This window comes from Marmota marmota, unplaced genomic scaffold, assembly GCF_001458135.2.
Source record: "Marmota marmota marmota unplaced genomic scaffold, marMar, whole genome shotgun sequence".
NCBI classification, from domain to species: domain Eukaryota; kingdom Metazoa; phylum Chordata; class Mammalia; order Rodentia; family Sciuridae; genus Marmota; species Marmota marmota.
The window spans coordinates 17,674,043-17,697,006 of record NW_026000108.1 but is presented as its reverse complement, the minus strand read 5'-3'; the positions used below and the strand labels follow the sequence as shown (position 1 = coordinate 17,697,006).

The 22,964-nt window shown below is 38.1% G+C and overlaps 1 protein-coding gene across 5 annotated transcripts in view; it reads left to right on the top strand.

Moving 5' to 3' along the window:
• The window catches only part of Ppargc1a (PPARG coactivator 1 alpha), a 438,089-nt gene that overhangs the window by 377,058 nt on the left and 38,067 nt on the right, over positions 1-22,964 (top strand). For all 5 annotated transcript variants that reach the window (XM_048784279.1, XM_048784277.1, XM_048784278.1 and 2 more), the window contains exons 3-5: positions 19,118-19,312; positions 21,223-21,345; positions 22,187-22,391. In XM_048784279.1, the coding sequence (XP_048640236.1) occupies positions 19,118-19,312; positions 21,223-21,345; positions 22,187-22,391 (523 nt within the window). The remainder of the gene's footprint in view (positions 1-19,117; positions 19,313-21,222; positions 21,346-22,186; positions 22,392-22,964) is intronic.

Genomic DNA, 22,964 nt, shown 5'->3' with positions numbered 1-22,964 from the left:
TATATATATATATATAAATAAATTATTTTGTGGAGGTGATAATGGGAATTGAACTCAGGGGCATTCAACCACTGGGCCATATCTGCAGCCCTATTTTGTATTTTATTTAGAGACAAGGCCTCACTGAGTTGCTTAGCACCTCACTAAATTCCTGAGGCAGGCTTTGAACTTGCAATCCTCCTGCCTCTGGGATTATAGGTGTGCGCCACCACACCTGGCCAGAAATAAAAAAATTTTTAAAATGTGCTTGTAAAAATATAAAAACTAGACTTTATATAATAAAACATACAACATGGTATGGATGTGTGCTAAGATAGTATAAAAAAGTTAGGTTCATGTGCTTAACCAAAAGTTGGTGACACAGAAGGACTGAAGCAAGATCAGAAACCTGAAGGAGTTCTATGAGGAAAAAAAGTAAAAAGGAGAAAAAAAAAATTTTTTTTTTCATATCAGGGGTGCCAAAATAAGGATATGAGAAAATGGAGAAAGAATTTAAAAGGGGAAAATAGAGGAGAGAGGAGGGTAATTCAATGTCAGGGAGGTGGGCAGAAGTTCAAGTGTGTGACATAGCTGAGAGGGCAGGCCAGTCCCTGGCCACAGAAAGTTGGGTCAGGGCTGTGGGAGGAGAGAAGTCACTCTGACGGACGTGATCAGTTGCCCCCTCTGATTCCCTCTGTCCAGATTTTCTGCTTTATTTTTAAAATGCAGAAATTTTAGGTAAACTTTTCAGTTCAATAAATGTTATTTTTTATTCTAATACTGTTTGAAAATATTTTGTAGTCAAGAACCACATTTGGGCCATGTCTGGGCCTGTTCTGGTTAAAGACCTGCAATTTGCAGCCTGAGCCAGAATGAATGAAATGATAGAAACATCTAAGTCTTAACTCAGAACCTGCTGGCATGCCTCTCTCTCTAGTGGGGATTATTCTGTAATCAAACCAAATTTTTTCTGCCCTGCATAATGGGGTTATGTACTAGAGAAAATGTGCTGCGTGGATGGAAACTAGGACCTTGCTACTAAATTGGTGTTTGTGGCTTAGCAGCCTGAGCATCATCTGGGAGCTTGGTAGAAACTCAGAATCCTAGGCCACACCCCAGACCTCAGTCAGACCTCAGTCAGAATCTGCATTTCAACATCTTCAGGTATTCTACGTGCACATTAATGTTTGAGAAGCACCAAATTTAGTGAACTTAATGTTCTTGTTTTTAAAGAGCCCTTGAAGAAGAAGCATATTAGCAAAAGTTTGACAGCAACATTTCAGAGAATCTTTAATGTTACTAGTGGAACATGGGATGGAAAAAGATTCACTCCTATACTGAAGCTTCAACAGAGCAGTTAATATGGTAATGCTGACATATTTAGTAATGTATTCACAGTGTTAAGTTCTTTACAAGAACTTGGTGAGCCAACTACAAGGCTTAACACAGATAATTCATTTATTTGGTAATCAGTAAATTACCTTATATAGTCAGTAAAATGTTGAATCCTAGACAACCGATAAGATCATTTGTTTTCACGTGTATTTTCAATATTGTGCTCAGCTTCAAGTATAAATTGAATACAGTGACCTTTTGGTATTCTATGAAATTGACTGCATTTCCTAAGATTCCATGGTTTCAATTACCAGAAATTTTTGATATTAGGCCCACACAGCCATTGCTTTGGCCTCAGCATAAGAATATGGTACGGTTGGTTGGTAATACAGTCGGCACCAGTGCAACATGTGGCTACTACCGTGGGCGGGCATGTGCATCCCAATCAGAACTTCCTGTCAGGTACGAGAACAATATGCCATTTACCAAATCAAGTCTAATCACCAATGCGCTGCAAATGCCAAGGAGTTTTAGTCAAGTGACGGAAACTGTGTTCTAGGTTGCTCGCTGGATCTGGAGTTTGTGAGATGGATAAGTCAATTAGTGGTCCCTCAGTTTATTAGCAACTGAATTGTCAGAATGTAATGAGATTTTTGAACTGCAGCAACTCATTAGAAGCCATGAAACAGTGACTTTTTTTTTTCCTAGAAGAATATTCCTTGAGCTGTGTTTTCCCCCAAAGAAATCTTAAAAATAAAATTACAAGTTAAATTTTAAATTTCTATCTATAAAAGTGTAAGGATGTCTGAATTCTGTCACTGGAAAAATGCTTGGGAAAATTTAGGGTCACTCAGGACAGGAAACTGGGTTCAAATTCCTACTCTGCCACATGTTTGTTATATGACCTTTCTTGAAGTACTTAAACTCTGGAAGCATCAGTCTCCTAATCTGTAAAATGGTGATATAATTGTTATTTCATGGGATTGTGAGGTGGATAAAAGGGAATGATCTGTGCAAAGTGCTTAACAATATCCTTAGCCCAAGAAAATATTTAGTCAATGACTGTGACTGTCACTCATTTGTTTGTAAACCTAGCCATTTTTCTTGTCTTGCCTTTATTTTGAAATGTTTGATTTCATCTTTTAAGATTGAAGGTGTAATGATTAAAAAGTGCTGTAGCTCAGGGTATTATCTACTAGTCAGAAGGCTGCATCTTGCTGCCATGCTTGTACTTTATAGGAATCAACTGTTTCTGCCAAAGCAGGAGCTGACTTTTGAGTTCCCTGGTAGCTGGAGGTTGCTCTTATCTGGCCTGTATGGTCTTTATGGCAACATGAGTCCAATCACTTCAGAGGGGCTCAAAGAGAAATCTTGCTTCTCCTCTAGTGCTTTATTATATATAGATGTAGCTACAGAAGACCTTGGCAATGTTTAAGAATGAAGAGCTGTTGGCGTTGTGAGTGGTGATTAAAACTTTAATTCACATTTCAAAGACAGTGATTATTTTCTGAAGTCCACAGCCCCCAAAAGTAGTATAATAAGAATAAGAGTTTTTCATTTACAACTAAAAATGAGTCTAACATTAGGGATTCTTCCATTTTTTTTTTCTTCTAATTCCCTTTCTTGATTTTCATTTCCATATTTTTCGGTTTAGTTTTTTTTTAACCTCATACAACATGCAAAAAATCATATTACTTTGCAGATGAATGAATACTGGCTAGCTAGGATGCTCGAAACAGCATGAAGACTGGGATACTGTCCACCAGGTTCACTACTGTGTGCTCACACACCTGAGACACCTGCCTTCCAAAAAACACTTTCTAAATCTACAAATGAATAAAAGGAGAACTGAATGAGTAACGCCAAGTAAAACATGGCCATGGCCTTCAAGAACCCTACATATGTATATGACCTTTTCCCTTATTTTATTTTATTTTTTTGGTACTGGAGATTGAATTTTGGGGCACTTGACCACTAAGCCACATCCCCACCCCTATTTAGTATTTTAAGTCTTCTCTTTTTTATTGAGACAAAATATTTGTACATATTTGTGGGTACATTATAATTTGATGCATGCATATGATAATGACTGACTTTTTCTTTAATGTTATCAATAATTTAAGTAAAATACCTATAGGTTTTATTCAAGACTATTATTATTATTATTATTATTATTATTATTATTATTATTATTATTATTATTTTGGTACTGAGGTTGAACTCAGGGGCACTCAACCCACTGAGCCACATCCCCAGTCCTTTTTTTGTATTTTATTTACAGACAGGGTCTCATATAGTTGCATAGCATCTTGCTGTTGGTGAGGCTGGCTTTGAACTCAATGATCCTCCTGTCTCAGCCTCCCAAGATGCAGAGATTACAGGTGTGTACCACCACCGCAACTGGCCCCTAGTCTTTATTTTTGAGAAAATATTTTAATTAGCTTCTTCCTGTTATCATGTTCAAACACAATAAATTTCCTTTTCACATATATCCTTTGTTTGTATTTCCTATGACTGGGTGGTTCTTGGTTACTTTTAAAAATGACATTGTTGTCCTAGTTCAGCTGTTGTGAATTTAAGGCAATATCTCTGAGTCTTTTACCATCTAAGCTAAACCCAGTTTATAAGGATTGTGATATGGCTCATCTTAGGTAATAGATTAAGTTCTTATGTCATTGAGTTTCCTGGGGTTTCTTCTTAAGTTTTTCTCATTTATGACAGTGTAATACTTTTCAAGTGATTTTACCTAAGGAACATAATTAAAGAAATAGTTGGAAATATTTATCTGGTATTCCATGGTGTCCTTCATGCCCAATGTTTCATTTAATCCTTACCATGATGTCATCAAGCAGTGGTCTCCATGTTTACAGGTTGTACAGCCCAGATGCCTCCACAAGGGACCCATGCCTATAGAGGTTAAAATTAGAACTTGAATTCTATTCTTGTAGGGCAAAATCCCATCAAATTTAGACTACTACTTTGGAATTATTCACAATGGACATACTATTGATGGGAATAGCAGCCAAATGAGAGTGCCTGGGTGCATGTTTCAGGAATATTGACTGCTCTTCCAGAGCCAAATTGAGCAGCAATTGATGCTATAAATGGCATTAAATTATTTTTCCATCAATTGCTAAAGGCTAGTGTTTTCCTATTGTGGCTGGAGGTGAAGGCATATACTCCAGGGCTACCCCACACTAATAGCCTTGGATCTTTTATCCCTGAGCAGATTACAGCTGGATGACATTATCCCAATAGACAGCCCTGGTAGTTTTTCTACCACTGTTGCTATCAGCTAAGGCAAAGAGGATTCCGGGAACAGGTTAGTGGGAGGGCATCATGGTTTCTCTCCTGCTCCAGTGGCTTTATTGTATGGAATCTCGTACAGATTCTGTGACTGTTTTTATACAGTTTTATTATAGTCTACCTACTATTGTGAAGTGTTACGAGGAAGAAATAAATCTAAGTCAAGTGTTCAACTGTATAAGCATGGCACTTGAGAAATTCAGTAGATATTTTTTTTAATGATTTTATCTGAAATGCATGAATCTTTAGTACTCCAGTTTTACATAATGCTTCTTAACTCTTCCTCAAAGTACATAGTCATATATATATGTTTAATGTCCAATAGCCTTATTGGATACCCATGACAGGTTTCATTGCTACTTTTTTTTTTACAGATGAGAAAAGGCCCAAGGAAGGTCAATTGGAAGCTGAGTCCGTGAAGTTGGCTTGTCCTGATCTGACCTTAACTAATTGAACCTTAACACTTGAGCTTTTCTCTGGCTCCTCTTTCCCCACACCACAAACAGGAGCATACACCTTGGATTTTTATTTTTTAATTGATTTAGGTTACAGTCATCTGAAGTCTCAGCTCTTGTAACACTTTGGTGTTTATTCTTTCAGATGTTTCTTAGCCTATGTGCCTAGGCCATGGGCGGGGCAGTGCTATTTGCTTACTTCCTTGATCGGCTTAATAATATTTAATGGGTATGCTTCCTTTTAGTAAAAACTTACCTAGATTATCGTTTTCCTGGACGTGCATTCCACTCCATGGAGTCCCCGGATGTCTTTTTATCATTACACCCATAATCCCACAGCCTGTCCAGCCTCTGGCCAGAGGCAACTCTAATGTTGTCTCTGATGATTTTTTTTAAAGTTTGATATTAGCAGTTTGATATTAGCAGTCATTGTAATGAGGTTCTTGCTGCTAGGTTGTGCCCATCGTATACCAAAGAGGTCTGATGAGTGGACTTACAAGTGCTGAAGAAAGATCTGAGCAGGGAATTAAGGGGAGAACTGGTATTCGGAAAGAGAGTTCCTTCAGTAAAAGGTACAGGCTTGGATGAAGAATCCACTCTCGGTGGAGCACAGGAGGGATTCTGGGGAGCTCAAAGTGGGTCAGATGGTCCTCACTGACAGGCAAGCCTTCTCTGCTTCAGCCCACGGAATGGATCATAGCAAATATTTCCCATTTTTCTCAAAGGCTCTCCATTCAATCTTTTTTTTTTAATATTTATTTTTGAGTTGTAGTCAGACACAATATCTTTATTTCACTTATTTATTTTTATGTGGTGCTGAGGATGGAACCCAGGGTCTCGAACGTGTAAGGTGAGTGTTCTACTGCTGAGCCACAACCCCAGCCCTCTCCATTCAATCGTTCATGGGAGTGAGTAAAGCTCAGTCCAAACTCCCACCTCCAAAAATACTGATTTAATTGTTCTGGGATGAGTCCAAGCAAAAATAGATTTTTCAAACACACACATGATTTTCTTATATAGCCAAAATTGAGTTACTGCTGTACACGCATCTTTTATTTTGTATAAGAGAGTGGAAGACTATTCTTGGAGTCAGGGTTTTGTACTGTAAGTTATATTTTCAACAGTTTTAAAGATTTAAGTGTTTTTAGGTTATCTCAGTGAGAAATACTTCCTTAGAAAAATACTCATATGCTCTGGTTTTATACATCTGATTTTAAAATATTTTTAGCTTTCTTTAATTGTCTTAACTTTTCATTTATTCCTCACATTTTTGTTTGTGTGTGTTTATAGTCAGTTAATTTCTTAATCATCTGTCTTCTCCTGCTAGAAGCACTCTGAGGGCAGGGATTTTTAAATTATTTGGGTCATTATTATATCCCCAGTGTCAAGAAAGCCTGGTACATAGTAAGTACTTGATGAATATTTGTGTAACATTTCCTGACTCTCATTTTAATGCAGGAATCATGATTCCTAATTCCAAGAAGCTTATGATCTATTGAAAACACAGATAGGAAAATTAATAGTCATAGCTCACTGTTTCTTTAGAACTCGATATGCTGGAATTTCACATTTTTAATCCTTGAAGCAATGCAGAAGCTTAAAGTTTAAGGGAAAGACCTCACCATCATTTTCTTTTATTCTCTTGGGAAGCAACATGATAGGTAGCAAAGCAAAAGAGCCCATTGACCCAGAACAAATGCAGCCTTAGATTAGTTACTAATAGACCTTGATGAAGCCTGTTTAACCCTTTGGGTGTCTGTGTTCTCATCTCCAATATAACATCATTGGATGACTTAACTCTTTGCAGAACTTATTAATTGGTGTTTCTGTGTTATTTCAGCCTGGCCTATTATTTAATGGGAGTTGTTAAGTAAGTCATTAAGTGACCTTCTTTTTTTTTTTTTCTTTTCATTATCTGCAACTCTGGAATTTTTATCCATATTGGTTTGCCCCTCCCTTTCTTGTCATTGCCCATGCTATTGCGGGGCTATATGCTTTTTGAGTCCCATTATCAAACTCAACAACAACAACAACAACAACAAACACCCTCTTTGGTGTTATCAGTCACTTTGTTTAATCCAAAGTCACATGCTACTTCTCTGCACGCTCACCACAGATGCATACAAATCACCCACAATCATGAATGAGTCTGCATTTAGAGCCGATTCAGTGGAAAGTATTTAAAGATTCTTCACGAAGGGTGCACTCAGTCTGGCATTAAAAGAAGCTCAGTTTCTAAATCCTAGGAGATTGCAAACTCAGATGCTTTGGAAACCTAAACCTTGTAGAATTCTTAGATGCAAAGTCATTGAGAAAATGAAGCTCTCATATTGTATTTATTTGGCAAGTATTTATTGACAGCTCACGACTGTGCAGAACTCTTAAGTGGAATAGGAAAGTTGCTCAAGGAGTCTTAGATCCAATCTCCCACTCTAAATGACTCCTGCTTTCTTGGGGAAGGGCCAAGGAAGAAACAGGGGATTATCAGGAAGCATACTTTGGTTTCCTTTACCCTGGTTGGCCCCACAGTGAGGGCAGACTTGCCCCTGAGTAGCTTCCAGCTTGAGGCCATTTTCTCTCTTTCTAATGCTATTGCTAGGATACTGCAGTAATCAGATCATTTGCCAATGCCTGTGTCTTAGTGTACCCAACCTGAAATGTCATCCAGATCCAGGTGTCAGAGACCTGCAGCTGCAGATTCACACACATCTCGTGGTGCTAAGTCTTTGTGAACAAGTCACGTTGGCCTTTCCAAAGGTGCCTTCTAAGCACTTCTTTTAGGCAGAAAATGAACTATCTTGTAATTTTTTAGCTGTAATAGAGGATTATTATAAACACTGCTTGAATAGTCTAAAAAACACTGCTTATGCCTGTGGTTAGCATAGTCTACTAATTTACAGCAAGAAAGCCTTATTTACAGTAGGCCTCCTTTCTGAAGTCTTGGTGCTGATGGTCTGATGATTTGTGCTATTGTGTGATGTTTGTTAAATATTTTGGCTACACCCTCCTTCCCACTTACAACTCGTAATAAGCATGAACAATTAATTTTTGCTCATTGCAAGTCCCTACCTTGGGACTTTTAAAGTTGCTTTTACTCATTTCTTTGCCTAGAACATTTCTTTTTTAGGTAATATAGCTGTTATATTAAATGCCATCCCCCCATGCATATATAACATATATATTTGTAGTTACTAAGGGAACTTGCATAGGTTTTTCATGTGTGTGTATGAACACATACACACATGTTCATATATGTGTGTGTGTGTGTGAAAACATGTAGCTAAATATATTCTCTCTTTATATGTATTTTATATATTTACCTATTTGTATCTGGAAGGGGCTGCTGGACTTGTTACCTGCCATCCTCTCACCAGCAGACTAAACTGTAAGTTCCTAAACACAGATAATAACATATACTAGGCAATCATAAAACCAGATAATAGGGTAAACCAATTTTTTTTTCTGGTGGTGCTAGGGATTGAATCCAGGGCCTTGTGCATATGAGGCATGAGGCAGGTACTCTACCAAATGAGCTACATTCCCAGTCAGTATTAAAAAATCAGATAATACCATGTACTAGGCACTCAAGTATGTGTAAGCAATAATATATATATTATTTACAAATATATGTATATATTTGTAAATGTGGTATAAGCTTTCACGTTTGTGCACAGATGGAAGGTGTGTCAACCAGAGATATTGTGTTCAATGTGGTATTGATTTCAAGCAATCACTTCATGTACTCGATCATAACTAACCCTGCTTCTTCAATCTAGTATCTCAAACTTGACAAGTACCTGGTAGGCACTGATCTTTATACAAACTGCAGGATTCTGAGCATTCATGTATAGTTTTGACCATACAGTTTATATATTGGGTAGGTTATAGTGTATAAAATGTTCTTCCTTTATCCCTTCATTTCTTCATATCCAGCTCAAATTCTTCTGAATTAATGGTCCATATGGGGCTCAGACTTCTGTATTTCTATCTAGGGACCCCGATTGTTCCAACAAAGCATCTAGAAATTTCTAGACATCAGGATGAGTTGGACTTGTTGAAAGATATCTTATAGGAGAAAGAAAGCTTAGAATAGGATTTGAGATAGGGATAGTATATAAGCAAATGAAGGGAAAGGAAAGAACATTCTAGTGGAAAAGTCAGCCATTCCCAGTAGGACCAGAGATAGGCTGTGAGTTCACATGGACCAGTAACATAGAGTGATAAGAAATTTCAAAGCAACTTCATCTTTCTGCACAGAAGACAACTCTGCTTCATGGGATATAACTATATCCATCACCTTAGTTTTATCTCTTGGTAAATAAATAATATGCCTTTCTAACTCATTTTGCATCCTCTGATTTAAAATAGATTGGAATCGTGCATGTTTATGCCCATTTTGTTCTAATAATCTCTTCAGTAAAATTTTAATATATAAAAGAAGGAAGTGAAAATAATATTTTTTAGCTATATCTGATTTAATACCAATTCTTCCTCTCATTAGCCATGTGATTTTAGGACCGATAATAGTGTTAAATGGATTGTTTAAATGAAATGATGCATAGATAGATATTAATTCAGCATCAAACACATAGAAAGCATTCAGTAAAGATCAGCAGGTATTTGCCATTTTAAAATTAAGGTAACATTTTTTTTCCCTAAGAGAATTATGACACTATTTAAATGGAAAGAAAAAAAATATGTTGGAGTTTAAGATAATGATAAGTATCTTGTAACTATCTTAGCAACTGATTGTTTTGTACTTTGCTTTGGTCATAGAGGATTGAGAAAATCCTGTTTCATAGAAATGAGTGTTTTTAAATGGTTTTAACAGGTTTTAAACTGTTCATCCTCGTTTTTCAAAATATTTGCTTTTCTCCCAAGACAAGCACAGAATGATTCTGTTTTGATGGTTAATGCTATGGTGAGTCTCCAGAATGTTCATGATAAGACAAATAACACATCTAAGTGTGAGCATAGCTTTCTAAAAAATAGTTATATTGGTATTTAAATACACAAAATATACCTTATACTACAATATTGATTATCAGCCCTTACAGCAAGTGTACTAATGTTCAGGGTTCCACAGAATACAGTTTGAAAACTCCTGGCTGAGAATATTGACTTTTGGAACTGATAATATCGTTAAATGAATTGTTTAAATGAAATAATGCATATACAGAAATTGATTCAGTTTTAGACACATAGGAAGCATTTAGTAAGGACTGGCTGCTAATTGCCATTTTAAACTTAAAATAGCATTTTGTACTTTGCTTTGCTTCAGTTCTGAATGAACAGAAAAGAGTGAAGTTGGGATTTGAGACAGTGATCAGTATCTTCTAACCTCTCTTAGCACCTACTACAGCCTCACTTGTAGTGGTGTTGGGTTGTGAGGGGTTGCTCTAGTCTTTCTAGACTACATCAGTTGTTTCCTCTTAATTGGTGAGCTGAGACTCCTGTAGGGGCCGATAGTAAATTTATTTGGCATGATTTGCTCTTCAAAAACCATCTTGGCTCTTTCAAGACATTTGCAAATTGACTGCTTGGTGATATATACCAGTATACTTCCAAAAAACAGAGTTGGGAAGAATAAATCTCTGCATTTACAAGACCCACTCCATCCTTTACAAGAGATGGTTGTCACATTTATTCCAACTCAAAGCCCAGTGAATAATTTCCGAATTAGCCACTCTGTTCAAATTTCTTCTTTCTGGCTCAGAATATATTGGCTACTTACCTGGTCCATCAGCTGGTTTATGTGAGATAAAGGCAAGCTTCTTTACAATCACAGTCTAAAATAGAGATTATTAAGAAGACAAAGGTGCTCAGCATGGGGAATACAGAGAAAATAACAACAAAAGAAGAACGGAAAGTTATATTATGTTCTTAGGAATTTAAGTTATTCTTATTCATTTAATTAGGCATCTACTACATGCCATGTCTTTTTTTCCCCCTGCAGTGCTAGAGTGGTGGAGATCAAATCCAGGGTCTTGCTCATACTAGGCAAGACTTCTACCTCTGAGCTGTACCCACATCCCTATATGCCAGGTACCTTCACAGTAATCAAATAGGCCTCATAGAGATTCTATTTTAGATAGCCTTTTGGATAAATCACTAAGATTGATGTTGAGCTATAGAGATGAATGCCAAAAAGAAAAAATAAATTTGGGAAGGAAGCTAGGATGTCTCCAACACAGTTGGAAAGGTGTCACCGAGAAGGTGACATTTAAATAAATGAAGGAATGAAAGGGAAACCCTGTGACCATCTGTGAAAAGACCCTCCTAGGCAGAGGAAGCAGCAAGAGCAAAGGCCTTGGAACAAAATTTCTGGCTCTCCTGTGAGCCAGTGAGGAGGTCAGAGTACTGCAGAGGATTCAGGTAAATGGGGTGTTGACAATGTATGATGATAAGGTGGTGGAGAATGTTCACATTCCCCAGTTAGCCTGTGGTAGTCTGGGTTAAGCCCTGAGTAGTTGATCACACCCTCAAAGTGTCCTGGTTTGGATGATAAATTATATGGTGATCCTAGGATAATAGGTCACTCTTAGAATTTTGGTTTTTTCTTTTAGGGACATGGAAGTCATGGGGTGGGGGTTGGGGGTGGTCAGAAGAGGAGCAAGGCATGACCTGGGTTTTTCAGTGCCCCTTCGTCTCCAGTGTTGGGCATGGAGTATTGGGGTGGACTGGCAAGTGGAAGGGGTCAAAACAGGGGGCCATTTGGGAGCCTATAGCATTGTTGTTGTAGAACATGCATTACAGACAGAGGGTTGACCTGGTCCAGTCCAGGTTGTGAGACCCGGGTGGAAATGGAAGTGAGTCTGTTCTCCCGCCTCACAATCCTGGGTTCTTTCTCCCGCACCCTGCTTTTCTCTTGGTTTAAACTTGAGGATGACTGAGATGTTGGCTGGAGCTCTACAGGTCTAATTAGCCTCCTGTTTGATGCACAACCCAGCTTCGTCCTCTTCTCATTGTGAGAAACAGGAAGCATTTCCTCTGCTGCTCCCTACTGATCCCAAATAGCTCATTTGCTTGCACCAACCAGGGTGTTCAGGCCTTTCCGTGCAACCTCTGTTTATTTACACTTTTGGCTCTCCTGTAACCTCTCCAGAATAGCAGACTCCACATGTTCAGCACATATGTATTAACTCATGAATGTGTGATATAAACTAATAAGTTAGAATGGAGTCTAAGTACAGATGTGATATAAATTTTATGCCTGCTTAAATAGCAGCATACGTGTTCATGGGAATTAAATGGATTCCCACAGGTCTAAATATATCAGTGGAGGAAATTCTTCAGATTTGTTTGTATTTTATTTCCATTCGGTTTCTATTTTATCTTTGTGATCATTACTCTCAGTTCTTGATCACTGTTTTGCTCAGAGTGGATAACGGGGATAAAGAACGCATGTACTGACTAAATACTTTCATGTGTCAGCTACAGTTGCATATGTGAGAACAGACTCCAAAGATTGAAGTGTGTATGTATGCATTCTGTTTTAAATATGTGTACTTGGTAAATGAACTTGTGGATGCTGGGGGGAGGTATATGGACAGATATACATACATGATATTTCAAGTAGTCTTTATGCCCAAGAGTGAAATTAAAATTTGTTCTCTTTCTACTAGCCCCTAAAACCTAGCGACTTTAGCATTCAACTTACCTGTCCTGGGAATAAAATAACAAAATAACAAAAAGCAAACTCCCAAAGCATTTGTAAGAAATGAATAGATACAAAAGTATTTTATAATATATTGGGAAGGGCAAGGTGGTTTTTATTGTCTTGATTACTTTCTGTTGTACACATCTGCTTGAGATTTCTTTTTTTTTTTTTTCTTTCGTACTTTTTTTTTTTTTTTTTTTGGTACTGGGGATTGAACCCAGGGGCATTTAACCACTGAGCCATATACTCAGCCCTTTTTAATATTTTATTTAGAGACAGGTTCTCACTGAGTTGCTCAGGGCCTCATTAAGTTGCTGAGGCTGTCTTTGAACTTGTGATCCTCCTGCCTTAGGCGTGTCCCACCATGCTTGGTCTCTCTTGAGATTTCTTAAGTCTTTTTTCCCCCATCTTCAAGTGTCTGTCCCTTATTCAAAGCCCTGTCTTCTGTGTGTTAAACAAAAAGTTAGTGGGTTATTTTAGAGACACCTATTGAATGGGGTGGGAGCTAGGAACCTATAAATAGTGCTATATGGGGATTCTACATATTTCCTGATGGGGTGTGTGAGAGGGGAGGCAGACACGCTGTCAGTGCCCGCAACTAAATGTAAGGAAGAAAGAAAAACCACCGTGGATTGTGGAGAAAGAGTCAAGGGAGACAAAGAGAGTCGTATTAAAGGTGGGCATTCAAAATATTTCACAAACCAGTCATGGTGGCGAGGGCCGGTAACCCCAGAAACTTGGGAGGCTGAGGTAGGAGGATCACAAGTTGAAAGCCAGCCTCAGGAACTTAGCAAGGCCCTGAGCAACTTATCAAAATAAAAACAAACAAATAAATAAATAAAAATAGGCTGGGGATATGGCTTAGTCGTTAAGTTCCCCTGGATTCAATCCCTGGCACAAAAATAAATAAATAAATAAATAAATAAATAAATAAATAAATAAATAAATAAATTTTAAAAAAATTTAACAGCCTCTTCTGCAGAGGCTCCAATCACTCAAAGCAGAAATGTGCAATAAACCATCAGGAGACATTTTCCTGCTTATAATGCTTTAAAAAAATCTAATAACCTCACATTCTATTTCATCGGGTTGGTCTGGATTACCTTTTAATTTCGTTTCAGAAAATAACTTAGTTTCTCTTTATTTTGAATTCAGCTTCTTAAAACTCTTGAATCCAACTTTACACATCAAAACCCAAACCAAAATTTATACATTATTAACATTTTATTTATTTTTGTTTGTTTGTATTTGTACATGAAACCATGTATGGAACTTTATGTGTGGAGATTCAGGAGTGGGACACCTATTATCAATTATATTCCTTCTTTCAACTTGTAAATGCATCATAAAAGTTGCTTCCCTGTTCAGTTGTTTGAACTCCTGGTGGGGCCTAGTGGAACAAATAATCCAAAATAGTGGATAATCCAAAATGTCATTTATATTTGGCTTTGGAATACACTACCAGATGTTACTCTAGCAGATTTCCCTTCCTAATTAGGCCTCACTTAAAGTAGAAGTTAATTTTGTCTTCATTAGCTGTTTCCAAATCAGCAGGATAGGGCAAGGAGGAAGCCCAGGGCATGCTGGGTATTTGGGGGAAGGTGGCCCAGAGCTAAAAGTCGGCAGTAGATCTTTTACTCAAGGAATGAAATTCAAGTGCGGGAACTCAAGATGATGGGCATGTACACTGGAATGTGTATGAACACCGTCTTGAAGAATTCTCAGGGTTTATCATCTCGTTTTTTATCCTATTAATCATTAATCCAAAAAAATTCCATAATGGGAATTAGGCAAAAAATCAAAAAAAATAAAAAATAAAAAAAAAAAAATAAAAATAATAATAAAAAAACCCCTGAAATTTTGTATAGAAAAAAAATAGAGGCTCAGAGAGGCTAAGTGACCCCTCACATAGATTGGTCTCTGAGTAAACAGTACCTAAGAAGAAACTGAAAATGATTAATGAATGATAAGAAGACCCCCCTGTTTCCTTCTTATTGATGATTTGAATAATGAGGTAGCAAGAATTCTCCTGGCCTAATTCGCATTAAGAGAGCTAAGATAATGAAGCTGTGATTAAATGGCTATTAAACTATTTTTATCAAACAGAGATCAAGCGAGTGTGAGAATCTGGGGACGCTGAGTGTAATTGCAATTCTACAAGATGCAGATAAAAATTACTACCATAAGCAGGGCAGGGTCCTTCCATAACAGGCCACATTTAAAAATCTTTGGGATACCACATGCAGTTTTCACTCTGTGCTGCTGCCCTCAGGGTCAGTTAGCATCCCCAAGTCCCTCATCTCCTCCTTGATTCAGTGGCTTTATCTGCTCTCTGGGGTGTGGAGTTGGGTGAGTTGGACGGCCTGGCCCATGCAAACCAGTTGGACAGTCTTTTTGTCACCTCTCCACACAAGAGGAAGTTCGTGTTATCATACAACAGCTCCAGCACTGTAATCTGAAAGTGATTGTGGACACCCAAAGGAGCACTGTCCACTTTCTTTCAATTGTACCTTTTGAATCGTGTCAGACCTAATCCAGGTCATATGGAAACCCAGCAGTCCCAAAGAGCAGTGCTGAGCCTTCAGATTCTGTTGACTGCTCTAAGCTCTCATTTATTGATGATGTGGCATGGGGTTGGAATCATTGTGGATTCTACACTTTGGGTTGTGGGTATAAATGCCTGTGCATCATCTGTCACTGGAGATTCTTTGTACCTGGAGGGAGGTTGTGTAGATGTGCCTTCTTTCTTCCTGGAGAGCCCATGGAGAGTGAAGTTTTACAGGCACAGAGACCTTGGTTTAGGTTGGAAGAACAGCAGCAGAATAGCATTGTGTAAGGAGAAGCCAAGGTTGGACACCCCCCACCATAGGCAATGCTGCTCCATAGCCGAGGAGCTCAGCAGTGGGGACATCTGTTGGCCGGTTTTCCTCTCTTGCTTTCTACATCTGCTGCCAGCGCCAAGATGGCGCTAGGTTGTGGAGAGGTTGATCCTCACTTCTTTCCTTGCCCCTCTGCATTCCTTTCTCTTATTTTTCAACTTGCACACAAGAAACATATTTTTTATAAATTTCTAATTTCAAAGAATTAGTGAGCAGTATCAACAGCCAAGTCTTTGAAAGGTTACCTTGCGATGTCCTTTTACTGACTACTGTCTTTCCATACCCTGTCACTTGTGAACAGACATGTGTTCATAGGCCAGTGCACCTCATCTATGGCGACTTTGATTTATTTGCTCTGTAAATTGGGACTGAAGCAATAATAGAAAGTGACATTAATTGTTTAACAGAGTCCTCTTTGTCATATCCATTGCCTTGTCTGGGACATGTGATTGTTGAATCTCATATGAAACTAATTGAAATTGCCACAGTGAGGGGCAGCGTCCACTCAACTTTGTGTTGTTGTTGTGTTTGTGTTGAGCTTTGACACAAAAGTGTCATCAATAAATAGCAAGATTTCTTCCCAGAACTCCATGATTAAAGAACATAGAGAGAATTTGAAATAATAATATTTTTTTCTTCCTTAATTCAAAAAGAACGTTACTACAATAAATGGTCTTTGAGCATCTCTGAGCCACTCACATTCAGGGATGATAATAAAAATATTTAACAATTACATTGAGTGTACACTGACTGTAAATAATGAACACAGACCTACTGGTACACATTGATTGACTACAAGCCCTCCCTGCCCATATGAGTGTGCATGCCTGCTCACACACACTCACATGCCTGTCATGTCAATCTCCCACCCCCCCACACCCACCTCCTCCCATTGTGGTTCCAGTAGAGAGGAAAATTAAAGTAGTTGGTGGTTTAATCAGATCTTGTAAATTAATTATGACATTATCAACCTCCAATATTTTTGCCATTGTATTTGGTGTACATTCACTCAGGCTTATTAAAGAAATTGGAGAAAACTAGTTAATTTAAGTGTTCTTTGTCATTTTGACTTGATTGGAATTATCATAGTTTGTTTACACAAGGGATAGAACTAAGGCACTATTGTATTATGTGATTGAAAGCAAATAGCAGCTTGTGATATTGCTGGAAAGCCAAACACAAAATTTAAATCAGGGTAAACAAAATTACTCATTTATTGGTAAACATTTTTAACTGTTTTTCTTGAGTTCTTTTTTGAACTTCAGTTAAAGAAGACTTTTCGAATCATGGCATACCTGGAGAAAAGTTCAGTTTACTGAAAATGTGTGTATGTGTCTGTGTGCACATGTGTATTTGACACAGTTTCAAAGAATATTTTATGGAGATAATATGGAGACATTTATAGTCATTATTTCATGAGTTTGTGATGATTTTAAATAGTGTATATTTTATTTAAATATAATTATATTTAGAATAGTTTAATAGTCTGAATTTGACTGTTTGCATATGTGGGAACCTAAAGAGGAATGTGACTGGCATTTTTGAATATCAGAGTATAATTCTCTGCAGAAAATAAGGAGAAAATCTTTCCCTCTGTTTTGAATTGAGCAGTTTGGATGCTACTGAATTGGTCAGTAAGTGGAAGTAAGTGTGCCATTTTGAAGTTGATAATTCACTTCTGGTCAGGACTGACCTTCTTCAGTGGCGTCTAAGCTTCATTCAGTGGTCACGCCACATGGTGTCCAAAGTACTTGACTCACAATCTCAAATCTAGGAGTAGCAGGGAGATGCATTTAGCAAATGTAAAAATGTGCACTGATATCCACCATGAGTACAAATGGCTCTTTTGGGCCTCTTGAGTCCAAAAGAAAAAGAAGCCTATAGTTTTACTCCCGGATAGAGACTGATTAGTAATGAGGGAAAACAATTTTTATGTGAAAATAGAATGTATACGTGATAAAACCCTGCCTAATTTCTTTAGTAATACAATTTGATTTTCTGATTAGCTGTCTTATTCTGTGATTCTTGTAATTTTGTCAGGTCAATTAACTGGAGTTCAGTGCTAGAGAGAAAGGAAGTGTGGGCACTGTTGGCTTCATTAGATGTCAGCAGCTTAGGTGCATTTTGTAATAGAATCTGTGTGGGATAATTTAGCACATATTGTTAATGTCATAGCGAACCAAACTTTTAGAAAAAGGACTTTGGAAGCCAGCCAAATTAGACAAACAATATAAAGTGCTAAAAGAAGGAAAAGAAAGTGATCCACACAGACTATATTGTTGGCAAAAAAATGCAGATCAATGAATTATTCAGAAAGTAATCATTGACTATCTAGACTTTGTGCCCAGCCCTGGAACTGATTGTCCAGGTGCATAGAACTTAACACGTTCTCTTGTTAGCAAGGTACACAATCCCAGGTTGGGAGTCCTTGAATGTTTTTCTACATGGACTGAAGTTAGTATTCTCTTTTATAATCAATTTTTCACATGTTCTTCCTTTCCACTGGAGGGTTCTTGGAAGGACAGAGTTTTGTCTTATTTCTCTTTGTATCTCTACCCCCTCCATTGGCTGTGGCACAAAATAAGGTGTTCCAAACATGTCTGTGGAATCAATGACTGAAGATTAGTTTTCAATAGGTGTTTTGGTGAAACTGAATCTGGGAGGTGGGAAAGAATACTACCCTGGCTACAAGAAAAAGAGTGCATTTAAGTCATTACAAAATAAGATTCCACCTTAGTAACCAATCCAAAAAAGAGGGATTGAGGTAGTTGCAGAATTTAAATTTGGGGTATTGTTATCCAAACTAAAGAATTCAGGAGAAATAGCAGCTTTGTTGTGATAAAGGTCCAAAGTTTGGGTTTTGAAGATGAGGGAGCTATTGTAAAGTAGAAATGTCCAGTAGGCAGTTAGAGATTTATGACTAAAGTTGGGAAAGATGTCAGGGAGAGAAATAAATGATTTCAGAGTGTTCAGTGATGAGATTATAATTGAAATCAGGAAAGTGTGTAGATTCTCCTGGTATCGTTTTAAGTTTCTGGCAGTGTTCAAATAGAAGGTTATCTAAACATTTTTGAGGGTGCTGTATAGGAGATCTAAACACCGCATCCGCAGATTAAATAGAGGATGATTAAGATTCTCTTCAGCCCTCAGATTTCCTAAATCTTACCATTGAGTTAGAAGACAAAGACACAAGTCTGTGGAAAGGTGAAAGACACAGAATCACCCACAGCTGAATCAAGCGCTGACATACAGGCTGCTAAGCTGGACAGTCAGCAATCAGAGACCAGTACTGCAGAGGTGTTCATTAAGCATGTGGTTCAGACCCAATATGAGTCAGGAGCCCGGGGAAGCCACGGTCGTCCTGTCCTGGCGAGGGTGCAGGATTCCACATACAGTTTACTCATTCTGTTGAGCGTGTGCAGCCCGTGCTGATTAATAGTGCTACCCACCTCCCAATGTCAACTCACTCCTGTCTTCTTCCACCTTCTTCTCTGCTTTTCTAGAAGATAGATGAAGAAAATGAGGCAAACTTGCTCGCAGTCCTCACAGAGACACTAGACAGTCTCCCTGTGGATGAAGACGGATTGCCCTCATTTGATGCACTGACAGATGGAGACGTGACCACTGACAACGAGGCCAGTCCTTCCTCCATGCCTGACGGCACCCCTCCACCTCAGGAGGCAGAAGAGCCGTCTCTAGTAAGAATCCTTCCTACTGTTCGACTCCCACGAGCCGCCTCTGGCTACCCGCTGCATGGGCATGATGTAGAAGGTTTGGATTTTAGACTGATGCCAAAACAATCCTGAGGCACACTCACAGTCGCACATTCTGCCATTCTCTGTTTAAAAGTCTTGATAATTCAGTTTTTATGTAGTATTTGAAGTATTTTTAAAACCACCATTCAAGCTGAGGATGTAGCTCAGTGTTACAGCACTTGCCTAGCCTGCAGGCGGTCCTGGGTTTGATCCCCAGAACTGCAAAATTATAGATATAGATAAATACAGATATATCAAATATAATTTTTTTTTGCTGTTTACATGTGCATGTTTTTATTTCTTAGTATTTATTTCACGGTGAAAACTTGAAAAAAGTAGACTAAAAAGGACTAAAAATTAATCTGTAATTTCAAAAAACCTATTGCATAAAAAAAGATTGGATTCTCCTTTGATTTAAGATATACCATGAACATGTTGGTAAAATTTTAAGTATATGCATAATTTTTAGTGGTCTCATAGTATTTTATTGTATGGGAATGTAATTTATTATGTAATTACTTATGGTTGGATATTTAGGCTTTTGCTTCCTATTTTTCAATATTATGAATTGTCTAATAATTGATATGCTTGCATTTTTATTCTTCTGCATACAATTCTAGAAATAGAGTTGTTGGATCTAGGGGTATGCAATATTTGAAGACGCTGGGTTCATATTTCTTATGAAGATTGGAAAAATAATAGCACATTTGCAACCTAAGTTACTTAAAATTTATGGTAGGCAATGAAGAGCGAATTTTCTTTTCAATGCAGTGCTAGACCAGAGTTTTATTAGTTCTAAGACACAGTTTACCTTCTCAGCTATGGTAGCCATTTGTCATTTGCCATAAATCTGATGTAAGAGCATGCTGTGTAAATTATGAAACGCCAGCATCCAGACTCTAGTAACATGCTTTGGGTACACCATTTGGAGGCATAGTTTTGTCACATCTCTAGGTTTTAAAACGTTGAAAGAATAAACATGGGGACCATACTTGTATTCCTTTCTATTTTGAGATTTTTGGTCTTGAGAATATCTCATATGTAATAGCCTCTTGTTTAATTTTGCCTTTTCTCCACTTCTAGTGTCATTAGCTTTACTGTTTAATACTCTGATTTTTTATATTGATAACCAGATGATTTTCATCTGCACCATTTATTCAACTTGGGAGGTGGGTTGCTGGCCCAAAGACATCCTGTGTATAAGGGCAGGGAGATGCTTGAGAGTCATCCAGGCAAATGCAGAAACACATGGAGGACAGCCTTGTCTGTATCAGAGCCCTCGTCTTCCAACCTACATGCTGACCTACAGAACTCGGCTCACATGTCCTTTCTTTCCCTTCTGAGATCAGGATAGCCACTATTTCTGCCCAAACATTCTGTGAGTCAGTCAATCTGGAGGGTTGGTTGTGAAACCTGTTAAAAGCATCACACTATCTTTCATGTATTGCCACTTGATTGATTTGAGTTTTAGAGGAAAATTGTGTATCTGATTCCTACGCCCAAGTCCTCATTGAGCAAAGCAGCATTGCTTAACTCATAGTAGTGCTTTGGAAATCACTTTAGGAACAACTGCTTTATGATATCAAAAAATAATTTTAAAAATTCTGAACAATGCCAAGTCTCAAATGGAGGCAAAGGAACTACTTTCACGGTTGGTAGTACAATGCCAAACTTTTTCTTCACTTTTTAAAAAATGTTTCCTTGAGCACTATTGTGGTCAGGGGTGATAGAATTAAAGAGTGGTAGAATTAATTTTTGTAATGATAATGAATTAAAGTCTAAAATTTCACTTGCTGATTTGAGTGTGTAACAGATCCATAACTGCCTTCTCTTTCCTTCCCTGATGTTCCCAGCTTAAGAAGCTCCTGCTGGCACCGGCCAACACTCAGCTGAGTTATAATGAATGCAGTGGCCTCAGTACCCAGAATCATGCAAACCACAATCACAGGATCAGAACAAGCCCTGCAGTTGTTAAGGTACCAACATAAATGTTTTAATACAACAGGGGATAATAAGCAACATGTTGTTGCTTAAAGCTGAGAAACAGCCCCTAAGTTTGTATATATTAATTCAACCGGGTCCTACAGCCACCTCATAGATGTGACAAAGATTATGAAATGGGTTTCCAGAAGCAGCATTGGAGCTACTTAAAACTCGAAAGAGTTTGTTTTGGCCTTGGCTTTGGATGATTGGAATGGAAATACAACAGAGTGTGATCCCTTGCTCACTTTATGAATACTATAGCAGTCCAGACTCCAAGAACATGTGCCGACTGGCTGTAGTTGCCTATGAGTGACTTTAAGATGCAGGGTGGCTGTTTTGCCAGCTGTCTAACCTGAGAAACATTTCTTTGGAATCGCTGCAAAAGATCTGTCTCTGTCATTAATTGGATGGAATGCTCGCTGTATTAAACAATGTTTGTCTTGCCATTCACTGTGAGTGAAAACGGAGCGTTAAGGGGTACTTAAGAGAGTTGTGAATACTGGGCTTCAGCAATCAGCTGTAAATTAAGGTTTAAACCAGCTTACTTTTTTTTTTTATTCACAGTAAAGGCGCTGTAGGGTCTTGTTAGTTACATGTTGCTGAGTAGGAACATTGAAATGTAGGAGAAATGAAATAAAAAGCTGCATAAATGTCATTTAGGAATTTTAAATGTAATTTTCTTTCCTTGTTCTGCAAACAATTATTCACAGCTCATAGATCTAGTACACTTAGACTGAACACTTCACTGGAAATCTCATCTCTTCAGAAAACCTATATCCATTCTGATAAGGTTCAGTTCACTAATTTTAGCTTTCTCTCTGCCTTGTTTTTAAGACCGAGAATTCATGGAGCATTAAAGCGAAGAGCATTTGTCAACAGCAAAAGCCACAAAGACGTCCATGCTCGGAGCTTCTCAAGTATCTGACCACAAACGATGACCCTCCTCACACCAAACCCACAGAGAACAGGAACAGCAGCAGAGACAAATGCACCTCCAAAAAGAAGTCCCATACACAATCGCAGTCGCAACATGTACAAGGTAGGCGGGCCCCCGCGCTGTGGCACAGCTCAGTAAAGACTCCAGGTCTGAGCGCTGATTGCGCGCTCGGTCCGGTGGGTGTCTTCGTGGAAAGAGAATTCAGCAGTTTATTACCGAGGGGAAGAAAACCCTTGCTTGGACACAGATTGAGCATATCCTATTCCGCTGATAGGCAGTAGCTGCAACTACCAAAAGATCCCTGAAATTATAGCTGGGTGGAGGGTAAAGCAGAGTGGGAAGGAATTGCGACATCCTTCAGGCTTAGGGGAATCTCTGAATCGCTGAGATGGTAGAAGTTAGGTGTGATCCGGGCTGGCCCACTCATTAAAGAGCTTTTATTTTTTCCCTTTGGGTAATGGAAAAACCGAGTCGCTATAGATTTACTCTCTATACCTTAAGAAGTAGTAAACACTATTTATGTAGCCTCTCCTCATTAAGTGCATTTTTCTTTTCTTCTTCATTTATACACCACATGCTGTGCTTACAGATTTTATATTGTATGTAAGGATTTAGAAATTCCTAAAATTTTCTTTCTTTCTTTCTTTCTTTCTTTCTTTTTTTTTTTTTTTTTTC